Source organism: Coregonus clupeaformis, unplaced genomic scaffold (assembly GCF_020615455.1).
Source record: "Coregonus clupeaformis isolate EN_2021a unplaced genomic scaffold, ASM2061545v1 scaf0073, whole genome shotgun sequence".
Classification (NCBI taxonomy): Eukaryota; Metazoa; Chordata; class Actinopteri; order Salmoniformes; family Salmonidae; genus Coregonus; species Coregonus clupeaformis.
In genome coordinates this window covers 511,040-528,184 of record NW_025533528.1, presented here as the reverse complement: position 1 = coordinate 528,184, position 17,145 = coordinate 511,040, and the positions used below count along the sequence as shown (strand labels likewise).

General features: G+C 42.4%; 1 protein-coding gene across 2 annotated transcripts in view; it reads right to left on the bottom strand.

The window, feature by feature from the left end:
• LOC121532035 (calcium-dependent secretion activator 2) overlaps positions 1 to 17,145 on the bottom strand; it is a 236,643-nt gene that overhangs the window by 156,712 nt on the left and 62,786 nt on the right. For both annotated transcript variants that reach the window (XM_041837679.2, XM_041837680.2), the window contains exons 2-3: positions 12,582 to 12,695; positions 6,198 to 6,530 (exon numbers count right to left, since the gene is read on the bottom strand). In XM_041837679.2, coding sequence (XP_041693613.2) covers positions 6,198 to 6,530; positions 12,582 to 12,695 — 447 coding nt within the window. The remainder of the gene's footprint in view (positions 1 to 6,197; positions 6,531 to 12,581; positions 12,696 to 17,145) is intronic.

Below are 17,145 nucleotides of genomic sequence, written 5' to 3'. Positions count from 1 at the left end.
GCACACTTTTGGCATTCTCTCAACCACCTTCATGAGGTAGTCATCTGGAATGCATTTCAGTTAACAGGTGTGCCTTGTTAAAAGTTAATTTGTGGAATTTATTTCCTTCTTAATGTGTTTGAGCCAATCAGTTGTGTTGTGACAAGGTGTGTGGGGGGGGGGGGGGGAGATAGCCCTATTTGGTAAAAGACCAAGTCCATATTATGGCAAGAACAGCTCAAATAAGCAAAGAGAAATTACAGTCCATCATTACTTTAAGACATAAAGGTCAGACAATATGGAACATTTCAAGAAGTTTCTTCAAGAGCAGTCGCAAAAACCATCAAGCACTATGATGAAACTGGCTCTCATGAGGACCGCCACAGGAAAGGATGACCCAGAGTTACCTCTGCTGCAGAGGATACGTTCATTAGAGATACCAGCCTCAGAAATTGCAGCCCAAATAAATGCTTCACAGAGTTCAAGTAACAGACAAATCTCACCATCAACTGTTCAGAGGAGACTGCGTGAATCAGGCCTTCATGGTCTAATTGCTAAAAAGAAACCACTACTAACACCAATAAGAAAAAGAGACTTGCTTGGGCCAAGAAACACGAGCAATGGACATTAGACCGGTGTAAATCTGTCCTTTGGTCTGATGAGTCCAAATTTGAGATTTTTGGTTCCAGCCGCCGTGTCTTTGTGAGACGCAGAGTTGGTTAACGGATGATCTCAGCATGTTTGGTTCCCACCGTGAAGCATGGAGGAGGAGGTGTGATGGTGTGGGGGTGTTTTGCTGGTGACAATGTGTGATTTATTTAGAATTCAAGGCACACTTAACCAGCATGGCTACCACAGCATTCTGCAGCGATACGCCATCCTATCTGGTTTGCACAGTGGGACTATCATTTGTTTTTCAACAGGACAATGACACAACACACCTCCAGGCTGTGTTAGGGCTATTTGACCAAGAAGGAGAGTGATGGAGTGCTGCATCAGATGATCTGGCCTCCACAATCACCCGACCTCAACCCAATTGAGATGGTTTGGGATGAGTTGGACCGCAGAGTGAAGGAAAAGCAGCCAACAGCATATGGGGGAACTCCTTCAAGACTGTTGGAAAAGCATTCCTCATGAAGCTGGTTGAGAGAATGTCAAGAGTGTGTAAAGCTCCGATTTTGTTTCAATTATACATTATTAAAGAACCGTATGGATATAGATTTGTCTTATTCTATACGGGTTTGTCCATCAGATCTATGTTATATCCATATCAGGCATATTATACTGCAAGTAGTCAAAATGTCAACTTGTCACATATTATACTCCAAATGGGCAAAGTGTCCACTTCTCACATATGATCATAGGAAGTCGGGTTCCGAACCCGAAAGTCACAGAACCATGTCCAAATGGCATATATAATGTCCAAATGGCATATGAAATGTCAAAATGGCATATGTAAGTATTGAAAGTACTAAAGCAGGATGTTATGTCCATTTGCCATATATGATCACAGGAAGTCGGGTTCCGAATCCAAAAGTCAGTGAACCATGTCCAAATGGCATATATAATGTCCAAATGACATATATAAGTATTGAAAGTACTAAATCAGGATGTTAAGTCCATTTGCCTTATATGATCATAGGAAGTTGGGTTCCGAATCCAAAAGTCAGTGAACCATGTCCAAATGGCCTATATAATGACCAAATGGTATATATCAGTATGTTAAGTCCTGAATCAACCGAGAAGGTCTATTTGTCATGTTTGATCATAGGAAGTCATAGGAAATCAGAATTTCTTGTTGGTGTTCATTTCAGCATGTCCATTTCGTAATGGGAAGTCCTTATTTATATACATTGGCAATGGACACTGTCCAATTGCAATATAACATGTTAAGACTAGCATGTATTATGTGTAATGGACTGTCCAATTAGCAGAGTAAAACAGACATACAGTGAGGGAAAAAAGTATTTGATCCCCTGCTGATTTTGTACGTTTGCCCACTGACAAAGACATGATCAGTCTATCATTTTAATGGTAGGTTTATTTGAACAGTGAGAGACAGAATAACAACAAAAAAATCCAGAAAAACGCATGTCAAAAATGTTATTAATTGATTTGCATTTTAATGAGGGAAATAAGTATTTGACCCCTCTGCAAAACATTACATTTACATTTACGTCATTTAGCAGACGCTCTTATCCAGAGCGACTTACAAATTGGTGCATTCACCTTATAGCCAGTGGGATAACCACTTTACAATATGTTTTTTTTTTTTTTTTTGTTTGGGGGTAAGGGGGGGGTAGAAGGATAACTTCATCCTATCCCAGGTATTCCTTAAAGAGGTGTGGTTTCAAGTGTCTCTGGAAGGTGGTGAGTGACTCCGCTGTCCTGGCATCGTGAGGGAGCTTGTTCCACCATTGGGTTGCCAGAGCAGCGAACAGTTTTGACTGGGCTGAGCGGGAACTGTGCTTCCGCAGAGGTAGGGGGGCCAGCAGGCCAGCAGGCCAAAACATGACTTAGTACTTGGTGGCAAAACCCTTGTTGACAATCACAGAGGTCAGACGCTTCTTGTAGTTGGCCACCAGGTTGGCACACATCTCAGGAGGGATTTTGTCCCACTCCTCTTTGCAGATCTTCTCCAAGTCATTAAGGTTTCGAGGCTGACGTTTGGCAACTCGAACCTTCAGCTCCCTCCACAGATTTTCTATGGGATTAAGGTCTGGAGACTGGCTAGGCCACTCCAGGACCTTCATGTGCTTCTTCTTGAGCCACTCCTTTGTTGCCTTGGCCATGTGTTTTGGGTCATTGTCATGCTGGAATACCCATCCACGACCCATTTTCAATGCCCTGGCTGAGGGAAGGAGGTTCTCACCCAAGATTTGATGGTACATGGCCCCGTCCATCGTCCCTTTGATGCGGTGAAGTTGTCCTGTCCCCTTAGCAGAAAAACACCCCCAAAGCATAATGTTTCCACCTCCATGTTTGACTGTGGGGATGGTGTTCTTGGGGTCATAGGCAGCATTTTTCCTCCTCCACTGTCCATTAGCAATATATTACAATGGGCATTTAACATCTGCGGTCAGACCGAGCGAGCTACGGTCAAGTGGCGCACCTTGTCAAACTCGGAACGGCCTAGCAGTGATAGTGGTTCCTCTCCCTTGCTCGTTGGTGTTGATTTCAGCCTGTCTATTTGGTGATGGTAAATCCCTGTTTAAACATATTGGAAATGGACACTGTCCATTAGCAATATATTACAATGGGCATTTACCATCACAAATTGGACATGCAGTTAAAGGGTTTAAACTAATAAAGTACACTACTGGGACACTCTACTTTACAAATACAATTCAAATGTGCTGTCCTTTGACTGTTTATGATGATTTTAAGCAATGAGATGGCTGACTTGATTGCTGTCCAATTGCAAAATGTTACAATGGCATTTGCCATAAGATATATTGCAAGTTCATACTTCCAGTTTAGGATATGAAGGGGACCATGTACTCTATTTATATTGATATCTGTAGAGCTACCGGTGACCCTGAACACGTGGCAAAAGGAACTTTGCAAATTGCATGCACGGAAGCAGAGTTAGAGCATACCCTGTAAACCAATGTTATCCTAAGGGAGACACACTGTGTCACTCCATCTTAGCTGTGTGAGTTTTTTCTTGGAGGTCTGATTGGAGAACTGACTGATTTACAGTTCATGATGGTTGCCTAATCACACATATGACATTTTGGAAAGATGTGACCTTTTTCACCCCCTCGAAACACCCACTATGACCCCAATTTAAGGCACTTCCGGATGTCACAGGAAGCTGAAAGTAAACATATATATCCTCCTTGGGACACACATTTACAGAATCCTGAGTTTCAAGTCTGACTGATTTACAGAGGGTTGAATGCATTGTTGTTTAGGGTCAATTTAACCACTTCCGGTTGCTCCAGGAAGCTTAAAATCAACACAGGTATCCTTATAGTGGCCTGATGGGTTGTCGTTGAAGACAGTTTGATATGGCAATCATAACCCACATAGGCATCAGGTTGAATTTAGGGCAGCAGGCAATGTATTCCTATGGGAATAGAAGTCAAGGTCAACTCTAAGATGAAATACACCCTGTTTTCACTGTTAAGGGTTAATTCCACATGGTCAAGGGTAGGCTTGTGCAGATCGGGAGGACCTTGGGAACTGTCCTGTGGTTGAATTGTGTTTCTAGACTCAACGGTTCTGCCGCTGTCACCCGAAGACACCTAAAATGTAGGTCAGGCTTCATTTTGGGCCTTCTTGCACAGTCGCTGCGGTCAGACCGAGAGAGCTACGGCCAAGTGGGGCACCTCGTTGAACTCGGTATGGCCTAGAGACTATAGTGATGCCGTTTGTTTGCCGTTCAGTGATGATTTTAGCCTATCCATTGGTGATGATTGTTTACGAAGCATGTGACAATTCAAATTAGATTGGATTTAATATGCCCCCACACCTCTCAAACCCTCCCTGCCAGGGATTGAGCGCATCAGCATTCCCCTCCTTAGATACACACACACACAGTTGCATCTCCCTCGAAACGTGACTTGATAAATCATTCTCTCTCTCTTTCTCTCTCTCTCTCATTTCACATTCTCTAAGTCCCTCAGCCAATTTCAAGCCATAAGTCCCTCAGCCATGAGATTGTGTTTTGGAGAAGTATACCCCAATTCATCCTTCAAGAGTCTCTATCTGCTAACCATTAGTGGAATACACAAAACTGATCCAAGACCTGCTCTCACAAGCACTTGTATGTGCTGACTGTCCAGCAAAAATAAAATAGGTGAATAGCCAAAAGAAAGAAGGGGGCTATGGAGATTAGCTGATTGTCATCACCCAAGGTCTAGTGTCTGCAGGTCTCATTATTTGAAATCATTCAAAGTATTACAAGTGGGAACACTATCAGCCTTTAAAGCCATTAGAACTGACAAGAAAAGGACTACATCTAATTTACGGGAGGAACTGTAAAACAACATTTCAATTCACATTTCACTGCAGATCGACACTGATAGTGACATATATCCTTTATCAGGTCTAATAAAGTTCTTCACAGCACATTATGTATGGGTGATAATGTAATAGGCAATTCCACGGTAACAAGTGACACTGAGATTTTTCACTTTAAAATGTATTGTATTTCACTCACAGAATGACAGTTTGTGCTGTTTGTGCCATCATTATGTTACCAAACTTTGCATCGGCACTGTTTTTCAAGTAAATGTGTTTTTGTAACATTTGCAGTGGAAATTGTTAAAAGTAGTGCTTGTGCATAGAGTTGTATGGTTTGTTTAACTTTGCAATCATTGATTTTTGAAGACATACATTTTAACGTGAACAATCTGAATCTCAGTGTCACTCTGTTGTTGATGTTTTTTAGAAGAGTTTATTAGCACAGGGTCGCAGATGTAATTGCAGGGTACAGTGCAAATCTTAAGCTCTAACAGTACAGGTAAAAAGGAGAAATGTATTAAACAATAATACAAATAATAATATATACATATTGGAATTGCTCAATAATATAAATGTAAGCCTGAAATGTAAACCTAAAAATAAACAAAGCATTAGCACAGCCTTCTTTGCAATAATCTTGAGAACAAACTTACTATTCATTAATTAGCTAGGAAGTTGGGATTGAAGTCATTTAATGATTCCTCTGCTTAGAGCCCATTTATTGGTCAAAAGAGCCTTTACTTCTCCCAGTACTTGTAACAATGGCATGCATTTCAAAATACCCTTCAGATGAATAAGCCCAAATCGTTTACAGTTTACAAATGACTGTAACCACTGATCACACCAACATACGCCAACTAGTTACAGCCATCTCTTACTACTAATTGGGGGCAATGGAAGACCCCCTGGTAAAAGGTAAAGGGGGAGGGAAGACACCCCTGCCTTAGTTGACAGGGCCATGGTGAGGGAGAGCACTCTGATTAAAAAGTCTCATCAGCCCCTGACCATAAAGAGATGTCTTCAAAAGAGACCTGTGATTAGCTGGTGATTAAAGGACAATTGATTCCAATATCCCCACTAGTATACTACTTGGCCATTGGGCGCATTGCATTGTGATTATACAATGTATCCTTGCATGAATAATTGTGTGGTTACCTAGGCAACACCACAAACAATCAAGAAATAGATAACAATAAAAACATAGAGGGCAAAAAAGTGTGTGTTTGTGCATATGGTCCATCGCTCACCTGACAGGCGTTGTACAGCAGCTGGTGCTCAAACTTCTTGATGCCCAGAATCTGCTGGAACATCTCGTACAGTTGCTCCTTGCTTAGGATTATCTCGGACACGGCACTGAGGGGCATCCTCTGGGGCTGGCGCCGCAGGTCCTCATCCCCCCTGTAGATGGTGTCATACTTGGCGATCCAAGAGCTCAGCACTGTCTCTTTGCTCAGGCCATCGATTTTGGGCAAGCTGCGCACCCGCCGCTCAATGTCCTTTTTGAAGACGTCACGGAAGTCGAAGGCCGAGCAGCCGCCACTCTGCACCATCCTGGACACCCGCTCGCTCTTCAGGAACCCCTGTGCAAGTGGAAACCAGGGATCATAAGGACCCGGAAGTAAATGCAAATAATGTAGCACTGCTAAGGTAATGTAGCTAATTAATGCAGTTGGTTACTGTCATTGCACTTTGTTATAGTTCCTGATAAATTTACCAATGACCCTCAATGTGCCATGACCCCAGAGTATAATCTCGGTGCTGCATCTCTGGGAAACAGTTATTTTTTGCATCGCACTGTATGTACAGTAGATACAAACATGAAAATGATCAAGCTTGATATAACATACCGAAAAACGTAATATGGAACCCACGTAAATCAAGAAATTAAACAATAAAACTATGTACAGTGAGGGAAAAAAGTATCCCCTGCTGATTTTGTACGTTTGCCCACTGACAAAGACATGATCAGTCTATACTTTTAATGGTAGGTTTATTTGAACAGTGAGAGACAGAATAACAACAAATAAATCCAGAAAAATGCATGTCAAAAATGTTATGAATTGATTTGCATTTTAATGAGGGAAATAAGTATTTGACCCCTCTGCAAAACATGACTTAGTACTTGGTGGCAAAACCCTTGTTGGCAATCACAGAGGTCAGACGTTTCTTGTAGTTGGCCACCAGGTTCGCACACATCTCAGGAGGGATTTTGTCCCACTCCTCTTTGCAGATCTTCTCCAAGTCATTAAGGTTTCGAGCCTGACGTTTGGCAACTCGAACCTTCAGCTCCCTCCACATATTTTCTATAGGATTAAGGTCTGGAGACTGGCTAGGCCACTCCAGGACCTTAATGTGCTTCTTCTTGAGCCACTCCTTTGTTGCCTTGGCTGTGTGTTTTGGGTCATTGTCATGCTGGAATACCCATCCACGACTCATTTTCAATGCCCTGGATGAGGGAAGGAGGTTCTCACCCAAGATTTGATGGTACATGGCCCCGTCCATCGTCCCTTTGATGCGGTGAAGTTGTCCTGTCCCCTTAGCAGAAAAACACCCCCAAAGCATAATGTTTCCACCTTCATGTTTGACGGTGGGGATGGTGTTCTTGGGGTCATAGGCAGCATTCCTCCTCCTCCAAACATGGCGAGTTGAGATGATGCCAAAGAGCTCGATTTTGGTCTCATCTGACCACAACACTTTCACCCAGTTCTCCTCTGAATCGTTCAGATGTTCATTGGCAAACTTCAGATGGGCCTGTATATGTGCTTTCTTGAGCAGGGGGACCTTGCGGGCGCTGCAGGATTTCAGTCCTTCACGGCGTAGTGTGTTACCAATTATTTTCTTGGTGACTATGGTCCCAGCTGCCTTGAGATCATTGACAAGATCATCCCGTGTAGTTCTGGGCTGATTCCTCACCGTTCTCATGATCATTGCAACTCCACGAGGTGAGATCTTGCATGGAGCCCCAGGCCGAGGGAGATTGACAGTTATTTTGTGTTTCTTCCATTTGCGAATAATCGCGCCAACTGTTGTCACCTTCTCACCAAGCTGCTTGGCGATGGTCTTGTAGTCCATTCCAGCTTTGTGTAGGTCTACAATCTTGTCCCTGACATCCTTGGAGAGCTCTTTGGTCTTGGCCATGGTGGAGAGTTTGGAATCTGATTGATTGATTGCTTCTGTGGACATGTGTCATTTTATACAGGTAACAAGCTGAGATTAGGAGCCCTCCCTTTAAGAGTGTGCTCCTAATCTCAGCTCGTTACCTGTATAAAAGACACCTGGGAGCCAGAAATCTTTCTGATTGAGAGGGGGTCAAATACTTATTTCCCTCATTAAAATGCAAATCAATTTTTGACATGCGTTTTTCTGGATTTTCTTTTTGTTATTCTGTTTCTCACTGTTGAAATAAACCTACCATTAAAATTACAGACTGATCATTTCTTTGTCAGTGGGCAAACATACAAAATCAGCAGGGGATCAAATACTTTTTTCCCTCACTGTAGGGACAGCAAATCCCCTTATTGTATGGGACACCTTTAAAATGTGCCTTTAGAGGCCATGCAATTCAGTACTCATCTCGAAAACAAAAGCAATTTAGATCAAAAGACCTTATACTAACAAAGGAAATAGAAAGTCTAACAGAACAGATAGATGGCAATAAAAACTGTAACATAGAGGCTCAGAACAAATTAGAGAAAAAACAAAAAGAAATTGAGAAACTTATTCAAGAAAGATCAAGTGTAATATATTATAATAATAAAGCAAACTGGATGGAATATGGGGAAAATTATGTTTTAATCTTCAACATAGGAATGCTACCAAAAATAATTTAATGAAACTGGTTACAATTGACGGAGTCACCCATGATTCACCAAATGATATTTTGAAGGAGGAAACAAAGTACTTTAAGCATATGTTTTCGTTTCAGTCACCTCCATCTCCTCTAACTGAAGCTAATTGTAGAGATTTTTTTTCTATTGATAATGTAAAATTAACAGCCATTCAGAAAGACTCATGTGAAGGTGAAATTACAGAGGAGGAACTTCTGGATGTAATTAAAGACTTTAAGTCCGGGAAAACTCCAGGGTTGGATGGCATACCAGTCTAGGTATACCAAACCTTTTTTGATATACTAAGAGGACCGTTATTAGCATGTTTTAACCACTCCTATGTAAATGGTAGATTATCTGACACTCAAGAAGAAGGTCTGATCTCATTATTACTGAAACAGGATACAAGTGGAAAATATAAAGATCCAGTCCATTTAAAAAAAATTTGGCCCCTTACACTTCAGTGTTGTGATGCAAAAATTCTAGCAAAATGTATAGCGCATAGAATTAAAAAGGTATTGTCGGATATTATTCATTTGAATCAGACAGGTTTTTTACATGGAAGATACATTGGAGATAATATAAGGCAAGTATTGGAAACAATAGAACACTATGGAAAATCTGGGAAACCAGGCCTGATATTCATAGCAGACTTCGAAAAGGCATTTGGTAAAGTACGACTGGTGTTTATATATAAATGCCTGTAGCATTTCAATTTTGGAGAATCTCTTATAAAAATAGTCAAATTAATGTATAGTAACCCTAGGTGTAAAATAGTAAATCAAGGATATTTCTCAGAAAGTTTTAAACTGTCAAGAGGAGTGAAACAAGGTTGTCCACTATCGGCATATCTATTTATTATGGCCATCGAGATTAGCTATTAAAATCAGATCCAACAATAATATAAGGGGATTAGAAATCCAGGGCTTAAAAACAAAGGTGTCATTGTACGCTGATGATTAATGTTTTCTTTTAAATCCACAACTAGAATCCCTCCATAGCCTCATAGAGGATCTAGATACATTTTCTAACCTCTCTGGATTACAACCAAATTATGACAAATGTACTATATTACGTATTGGATCACAAAAAAATAAAAAATGTACATTACCATGTAGTTTACCAATAAAATGGTCTGATGGTGATGTGGATATACTCGGAATACATATCCCAAAGGAAATAAATGATCTCACTTCAATAAATTTTAATAGAAAGTTAGCAAAAATAGATAAGATCTTGCTACCATGGAAAGGTAAATACCTGTCAATTTGTGGAAAAATCACCCTGATTAACTCTTTAGTATTATCCCAGTTTACCTATTTGCTTATGGTCTTGCCTACGCCTAGCGAACCGTTTTTGAAATTATATGAGAAAAACATATTCAATTTTATTTGGAACGGCAAGCCAGACAAAATTAAACGGGCCTATTTATATAATGAATATGAATTCGGAGGACAGAAATTATTAAATATTAACACATTAGACCTATCACTAAAAGCTTCAGTCATACAAAAGTTATACTTAAATCCAAACTGGTTCTCTAGCAAATTAGTAAGATTGTCTCACCCAATGTTCAAGAATGGCCTTTTTCCCTTTATTCAGATTACAACAACTCACTTTCAGTTATTTGAAAAGGAAATCATCTCCCAAATATCACTATTTCTAAAACAAGCCATAGAAAGTTGGTTGCAATTTCAATTTAATCCTCCAGAAACTACAGAACAAATAATGCAACAAATATTGTGGTTAAACTCAAATATACTAATTGACAAAAAACCTTTTTATATTGACAAAATGTTTAAAAAAGGTATAATCTTCATAAATGATATCATCGGTAGGACTGGTGGAGTTATGTCGCACATGCAGCTAACAAAAACATATGGAAATGTCTGCTCTACCCAAAATTACAATCAAATAATTGCTGCCTTACCGCAAAAATGGAAGAGGAAAGTGGAAGGGGGAGAAAGTAAGGAACTTGTCTGTCGGCCTTGCATTAAAGAACATAATTGGTTAAGGAAAACTGTGATAAATAAAGAAGTATATCATTTTCATTTAAGGACAAAAGGATTGACAGCCGTCCCATAAAGATTGCAAAATAGTTGGGAAGAGATTTTTGACGTACCGATCCCATGGCATAGTGTTTATGAACTGATACGCAAAACGACACCGTATTCAAAACTTCGAATCTTTCAATTTAAATTATTATATACAATTCTTGCTACCAATAGAATGTTATTTATATGGGGGATACAATCTTCCCAGCTCTGCAGATTTTGCTGCGAAGTGACAGAATCATTCGAGCATTTGTTTTGGTACTGTCCATTTGTAACTTGTTTTTGGACACAGGTCCAGGAATGGCTAAAGGATTGCAATATTTACCTGGAGCTAACCTTGCAGATAGCATTAGTGGGTGATCTGAAAAGTCATAGTCAATCGATCAATAATATAATAATACTTTTAGGAAAAATGTTTATTTTCAATTTACAATCTGTAGAAACAATGAGAATAGAAAGGTTCAGAACTTTTGTAAGACATCACAGTACAGTTGAAATATATATGGCAAATAGAAATCCTATATGGATGGTGTTAAGAGATAGATGGGAGGTGTTGAATGGAATTGAAGGATGGGTCTAATAACAACTAACAACAAATAATAACAAGATAACTAATAATGTAAGCATACTGTGTCCATAATAAGTATATAGGTTGTAGGTTGGGAGCTTTTGTGAAAGAGCACAGTTAGAAAGATATGGCATATAGAAGCAAACCGGATGGACATCATGAAAATTATCGGAGAGGTTGAGAGTAGAAGAAGTTCAGGAGCAAAAACAAACAAAATATAATTATTGTAAAATTGACTGTGTCCATAAAATGTAGATAGTAAGTATAAGCTGGAAGTAGAGGCCTAAGTATTGTTGTTCACTAGTTTACTCCAAGTAGGGAAAGGGTGGTGGGGTTGGAAAGTAATAAAGGGGATTATTATTTATTTTTTTAAGGATATGTATATGTATGTATGTGTGTATGTATGTGTGTATATATATATATATATGTATATATATATATATATATATATATATATATATATATATATATATATAAAGGACTGAATTTTACATCATAGGTACACGTCAACTATGAAAGACAAATTGAGAAAAAAAATCCAGAAAATCACATTGTAGGATTTTTATGAATTTATTTGCAAATTATGGTGGAAAATAAGTATTTGGTCACCTACAAACAAGCAAGATTTCTGGCTCTCACAGACCTGTAACTTCTTCTTTAAGAGGCTCCTCTGTCCTCCACTCGTTACCTGTATTAATGGCATCTGTTTGAACTTGTTATCAGTATAAAAGACACCTGTCCACAACCTCAAACAGTCACACTCCAAACTCCACTATGGCCAAGACCAAAGAGCTGACAAAGGACACCAGAAACAAAATTGTAGACCTGCACCAGGCTGGGAAGACTGAATCTGCAATAGGTAAGCAGCTTGGTTTGAAGAAATCAACTGTGGGAGCAATTATTAGGAAATGGAAGACATACAAGACCACTGATAATCTCCCTCGATCTGGGGCTCCACGCAAGATCTCACCCCGTAGGGTCAAAATGATCACAAGAACGGTGAGCTATATATAAAACATAGGGGGATTGGAAGTGACTGCAGACAATTACATTGATGGAAGTTACAATCTATCTGCAATATTAAGCTGATCTACCCCCCCAAAAAAACAAACAAAAAACAACCTTAGCATCAAATGGAAGCTAGCCATTTTAGGGGCGAAGGTGAGGTGGGTGAGCTCTTGCCTCATAGTAGCTGCGCACGGCGTTGCAGAAGGCCTCGTCCGCCACGATCTGTGTGTCCCCATTCAGGAAGGCCTGGAAATGATCCTTTACTGCCTGCAGCTGCTGCTTATTCAGCTGAGAGAGAGAGAGAGAGAGAGAGAGAGAGAGAGAGCGAGAGAGAGAGAGAGAGAGAGAGAGAGAGAGAGAGAGAGAGTAACAGTGTTGTTATAAACTGACATAAGCTGTCATTACTGGCTATTATAACACCCTTATGTAGACCTTATGGTAGAGACTTCAAATAAGCCCAATAGTAGCTTACATTCATTCAGAAAGGAAAATAGTAGTCTAGAGTAGTTCTACTCTGTGACAAAAGCTTGAAATGGTTTTGAACGGAAATACATTATTTTGTATTTTCTGCAGTTTCACTTTTAGTCATGGTAGAGGCTTGGGGTGCTTGACAACCAATTTAACAGAGTATTGATGGAATGATGCATCTACTTCTATATCATGGCAATAAGTGGGATAAAGTATTTCCCAGAAGAAATCATTGCCAGCATAGAACCCCCAAAGCCCTGTGAGGCAACCATTTCAAAAACGCCACCAGTCCTTATCATTCTTGTTAGGAGATTCTCTAATGATTACTATTGGTGTCCTAAGGCAATGCTTTTGTTTTCATAAGCAAAAATATAATACAGCTTTCTCTCTTTCTCTGCCATTGCATATGTATGAGGGCAGAGGCAGTATGTCTTCTTCCCATTGACAGTTGCACTGTGTCTGCGAGCTACAAAAACAAATCAAATTCATATTGCTGTTTCTCCTGACACAATGTGGACAGCGACTTATCTCCCGCCTCCAGCCCCAGTGTGGGAGCCTTGTTCCAAAATTGGTTTTCCCCAACTTAATCAACTTGTTGTTAGGCCTACTGCTGCTAGGTAGCTCTCTCTGCTCTCCCCCTCCCCCCTGTCTGTCCTTGATTGCAGGAGTGAAGTCTGGTGTGCGGGAGTAAGGTTCCAGCTGCAGCTCATTCACCATAATCACCTCAGCCTTAAAGACCCGGTCAAACTTGCCACTCATCGTCAGATCATAGTCAAGACTACCATATTATTGGAACCTGACTCCTGCCTCCGCTTCACTCCTGCCACCACCATCCTGCTCCACTACCGGACCTTCCTTTTGGACTCACCACGGACACTAGGACGTTACGGTACCACTCCTGCTCTGAACCTGGATCTGTTACCCTCCCTATAAACCTGGACTTGCTCTTCCCCTATTATTGGAAACCTGGACAAATTGAACTTTGTAAATAAACCTGTTAAACCTTCTCTGGCTCGGTGTAGTTGTCTGCATTTGGGTTCAAATCCAGTTGAATCATGACAGTATGATCTGACCAACATGAACCCAGCAGACAGTAGCTCGGATACCACCCCAGAGTGCACTCAGATTCGGACTGCCATAGCCAATCAGGGCATTTTACTTGGCCAACATGATACTTTGTTTAAGACTATTTCTGAGAACAGTCAGGTGCTGCTTAATCAGGTTCAATTACTCACCAATCAAGTGTCTGCCCTTACTACTCAAGTTAATAATGCACCCCTCGTGCATGGCATACCAACTGCTCCTTCTCCTGCTCCACCTGTTTTTCCTGCCCCTCCAGCCCAGATCAGAGAGCCTTTTGTTCCTGCTCCAGAGCGCTATGACGGGAACATGGGAACCTGTGGTGATTTCTTGACTCAATGCTTGTTGGTGTTTGAACAACAGCCCCTCACCTACGCCTCCGAAAGAGTCCGTCTTGCCTACCTTATCAACTCTACTAGCGGTTCCGCTCGTTCCTGGGGATCCGCGGTCTGGGAGAGCCAGTCGGACATTTGCAATGCTTTCGTTGCCTTCACCACTGAGATGAGGAAGGTTATTCGACCACCCCGTACGGGGCAAGGAGGCTGCTAAACGTTTGTTTTCTCTTCGGCAGGGGTCTCGCAGTGTGGCGGAGATGGCAGTGGAGTTTCGAACTTTAGCGGCAGTGAGTGGTTGGAATGACGAGGCATTACAAGGAGTGTCCATTAATGCTTTGGCTGAGACCTTGAAGGATGAATTGGTGTCATATGATGAATCGCCTACGCTGGATAATCTTATTTCACTCACCATCAGGTTGGATAATCGGATTCGGGAGCGCCGCCGGGAGAGGAGTGGTAGTTCCAAGCAACCTGTCTGTCGTCAACCAACTCCTCCCCGCCTCTTCCCTACGGAGAGGGCCAAGTCTTCCCGAGTCGATACTAGGAGCACTGAACCCGAAGCCATGGAGGTGGGTCGCGCACGGTTGTCCTCAGAGGAGCGGGCACGTCGTATTCAGGCTCGGGCCTGCCTGTATTGTGGAGAGGCTGGTCATTTCGTTCCTTCCTGCCCAGTTCGTCCGGGAAAAGGGCCGGCTCATCATTAATGGGAGAAGTTTTGGTGAGCCGAGCAGCGGATTCTTCCTCTTCTCCCCGCATTCTGCTCCAGGCATCCCTCCAGTGGCAGTCCCAGAATTTCCCTGTTAGTGCGCTGGTTGACTCTGGTGCCGATGAAAGCTTTTTGGATCGAGAGTTGGCTCAACAAATGGAGTTAGAGACTGTACCTATGGACCGTCCGCTGCAGGCTAAGGGTCTAAATGGACAATTGTTGACCCGTATTACTCATCAGACTGTGCCTGTTTGTCTCAGAGTGTCGGGTAATCATCAGGAGAACATTCAGTTTCACATAATTGACTGCCCACAGACCCCCCTGGTCCTTGGTATCCCCTGGCTCATACGACACAATCCACACATTGATTGGGTGACAGGTAAAATTGTTTCATGGAGCACATTTTGTCATGTGAATTGTTTGTGTTCTGCTCAGACCCCTGCCAGCACTGTGCCTCAACCTCCACTGGAGTCCATGGATCTCTCTGCTGTCCCTGACGTGTATCATGACCTGGCATCCGTTTTCTGCAAACACAGAGCTACTTCTCTTCCTCCTCACCGGCCTTACGACTGCGCCATTGACCTCCAGCCAGGAGCCCCTCTCCCCTAGCAGTCGCCTGTACAATCTCTCCCGCCCGGAGACGGAGGCTATGGAGAACTACATTCGGGACTCCTTGGCGGCAGGTATTATTCGTCCTTCCTCGTCACCTGTAGGAGCGGGATTCTTTTTTGTTGGAAAGAAGGATAAGACCCTCAGACCCTGTATTGATTTCCGTGGACTTAACAACATCACCATTAAGAACAAATATTCTCTGCCGTTAATTAATTCTGCTTTTCCCCTCCTTCATGGTGCAACTATCTTTACCAAACTGGATCTACGAAATGCGTATCACCTGGTGCGCATTCGTAAAGGTGATGAATGGAAGACTGCCTTCAACACACCCTTGGGACATTTTGAGTATCTGGTGATGCCTTTTGGGTTGTCCAATGCCCCTGCTGTTTTTCAGGCACTAGTGAATGATGTCCTTCGGGACATGTTGAATCGGTTTGTTTTTGTCTATCTGGATGATATCCTGATTTTCTCAGAGTCCTCCCAGGAACATGAACTGCATGTGCGCCAGGTGTTGCAAAGATTGTTGGAGAACAAACTATTTGTGAAGATGGAGAAATTTGAATTTCATGTGTCTGAGACCTCTTTTTTGGGTTACATAATAGCTCAGGGGGAGTTGCGGATGGACCCAGCTAAGATCTCTGCTTTCACGGACTGGCCAGCCCCCTCCACCCGCAAACAACTTCAACGATTCTTGGGGTTTGCGAACTTCTACAGGAGGTTCATCAAGGACTACAGCCGCATTGCGGCGCCACTCACCGCTCTCACCTCCATCTCACGACTGTTCGCTTGGAATGAAGGGGCCGAATCAGCGTTCGAAGAACTGAAACATCGCTTCGCCTCGGCTCCCATTCTGATGCAGCCGGACCCCGACCGCCAGTTTGTCGTGGAGGTGGATGCATCCGACACTGGGGTAGGTGCGGTGTTGTCACAACGTTCTCCTGAAGATAACAAAATGCATCCCTGTGCTTTTCTTTCACGGAAACTTTCTCAGGCAGAGAGGAATTATGATGTTGGCAATCGTGAACTGCTCGCCGTTAAGCTGGCTCTCGAGGAGTGGCGGCATTGGTTGGAGGGGGCGGAACAACCCTTCATCGTTTGGACGGATCATAAGAATCTGGCATACATCCAGTCAGCGAAGCAGCTCAACCCCCGTCAAGCCAGGTGGGCACTAATTTTTCTCTGTCTTACCGTCCTGGGTCACGCAACGTCAAGCCTGACGCCCTGTCTCGTGTTCATTCGGCTGTTGATACTGGTAGTAACCCTGAACCCATCTTGCCTCCTACCTGCAGTATTGCGGCCATCACATGTGACATCGAGGGGATTGTTAGACAGGCTCAACATCATCAAGCTGACCCTGGGAGGGGTCCTCCTAACCGGTTGTTTGTCCCTGAGGCTGTTCGCTCCCAGGTACTTCAGTGGGCTCACTCGTCTCCCCTTACCTGTCACCCTGGAGTTACGCGGACCCTTGACTTTGTGCGACGGAAGTTCTGGTGGCCCAGGATGGAGGCGGACACTCGAGCCTTCATTGCTGCGTGTA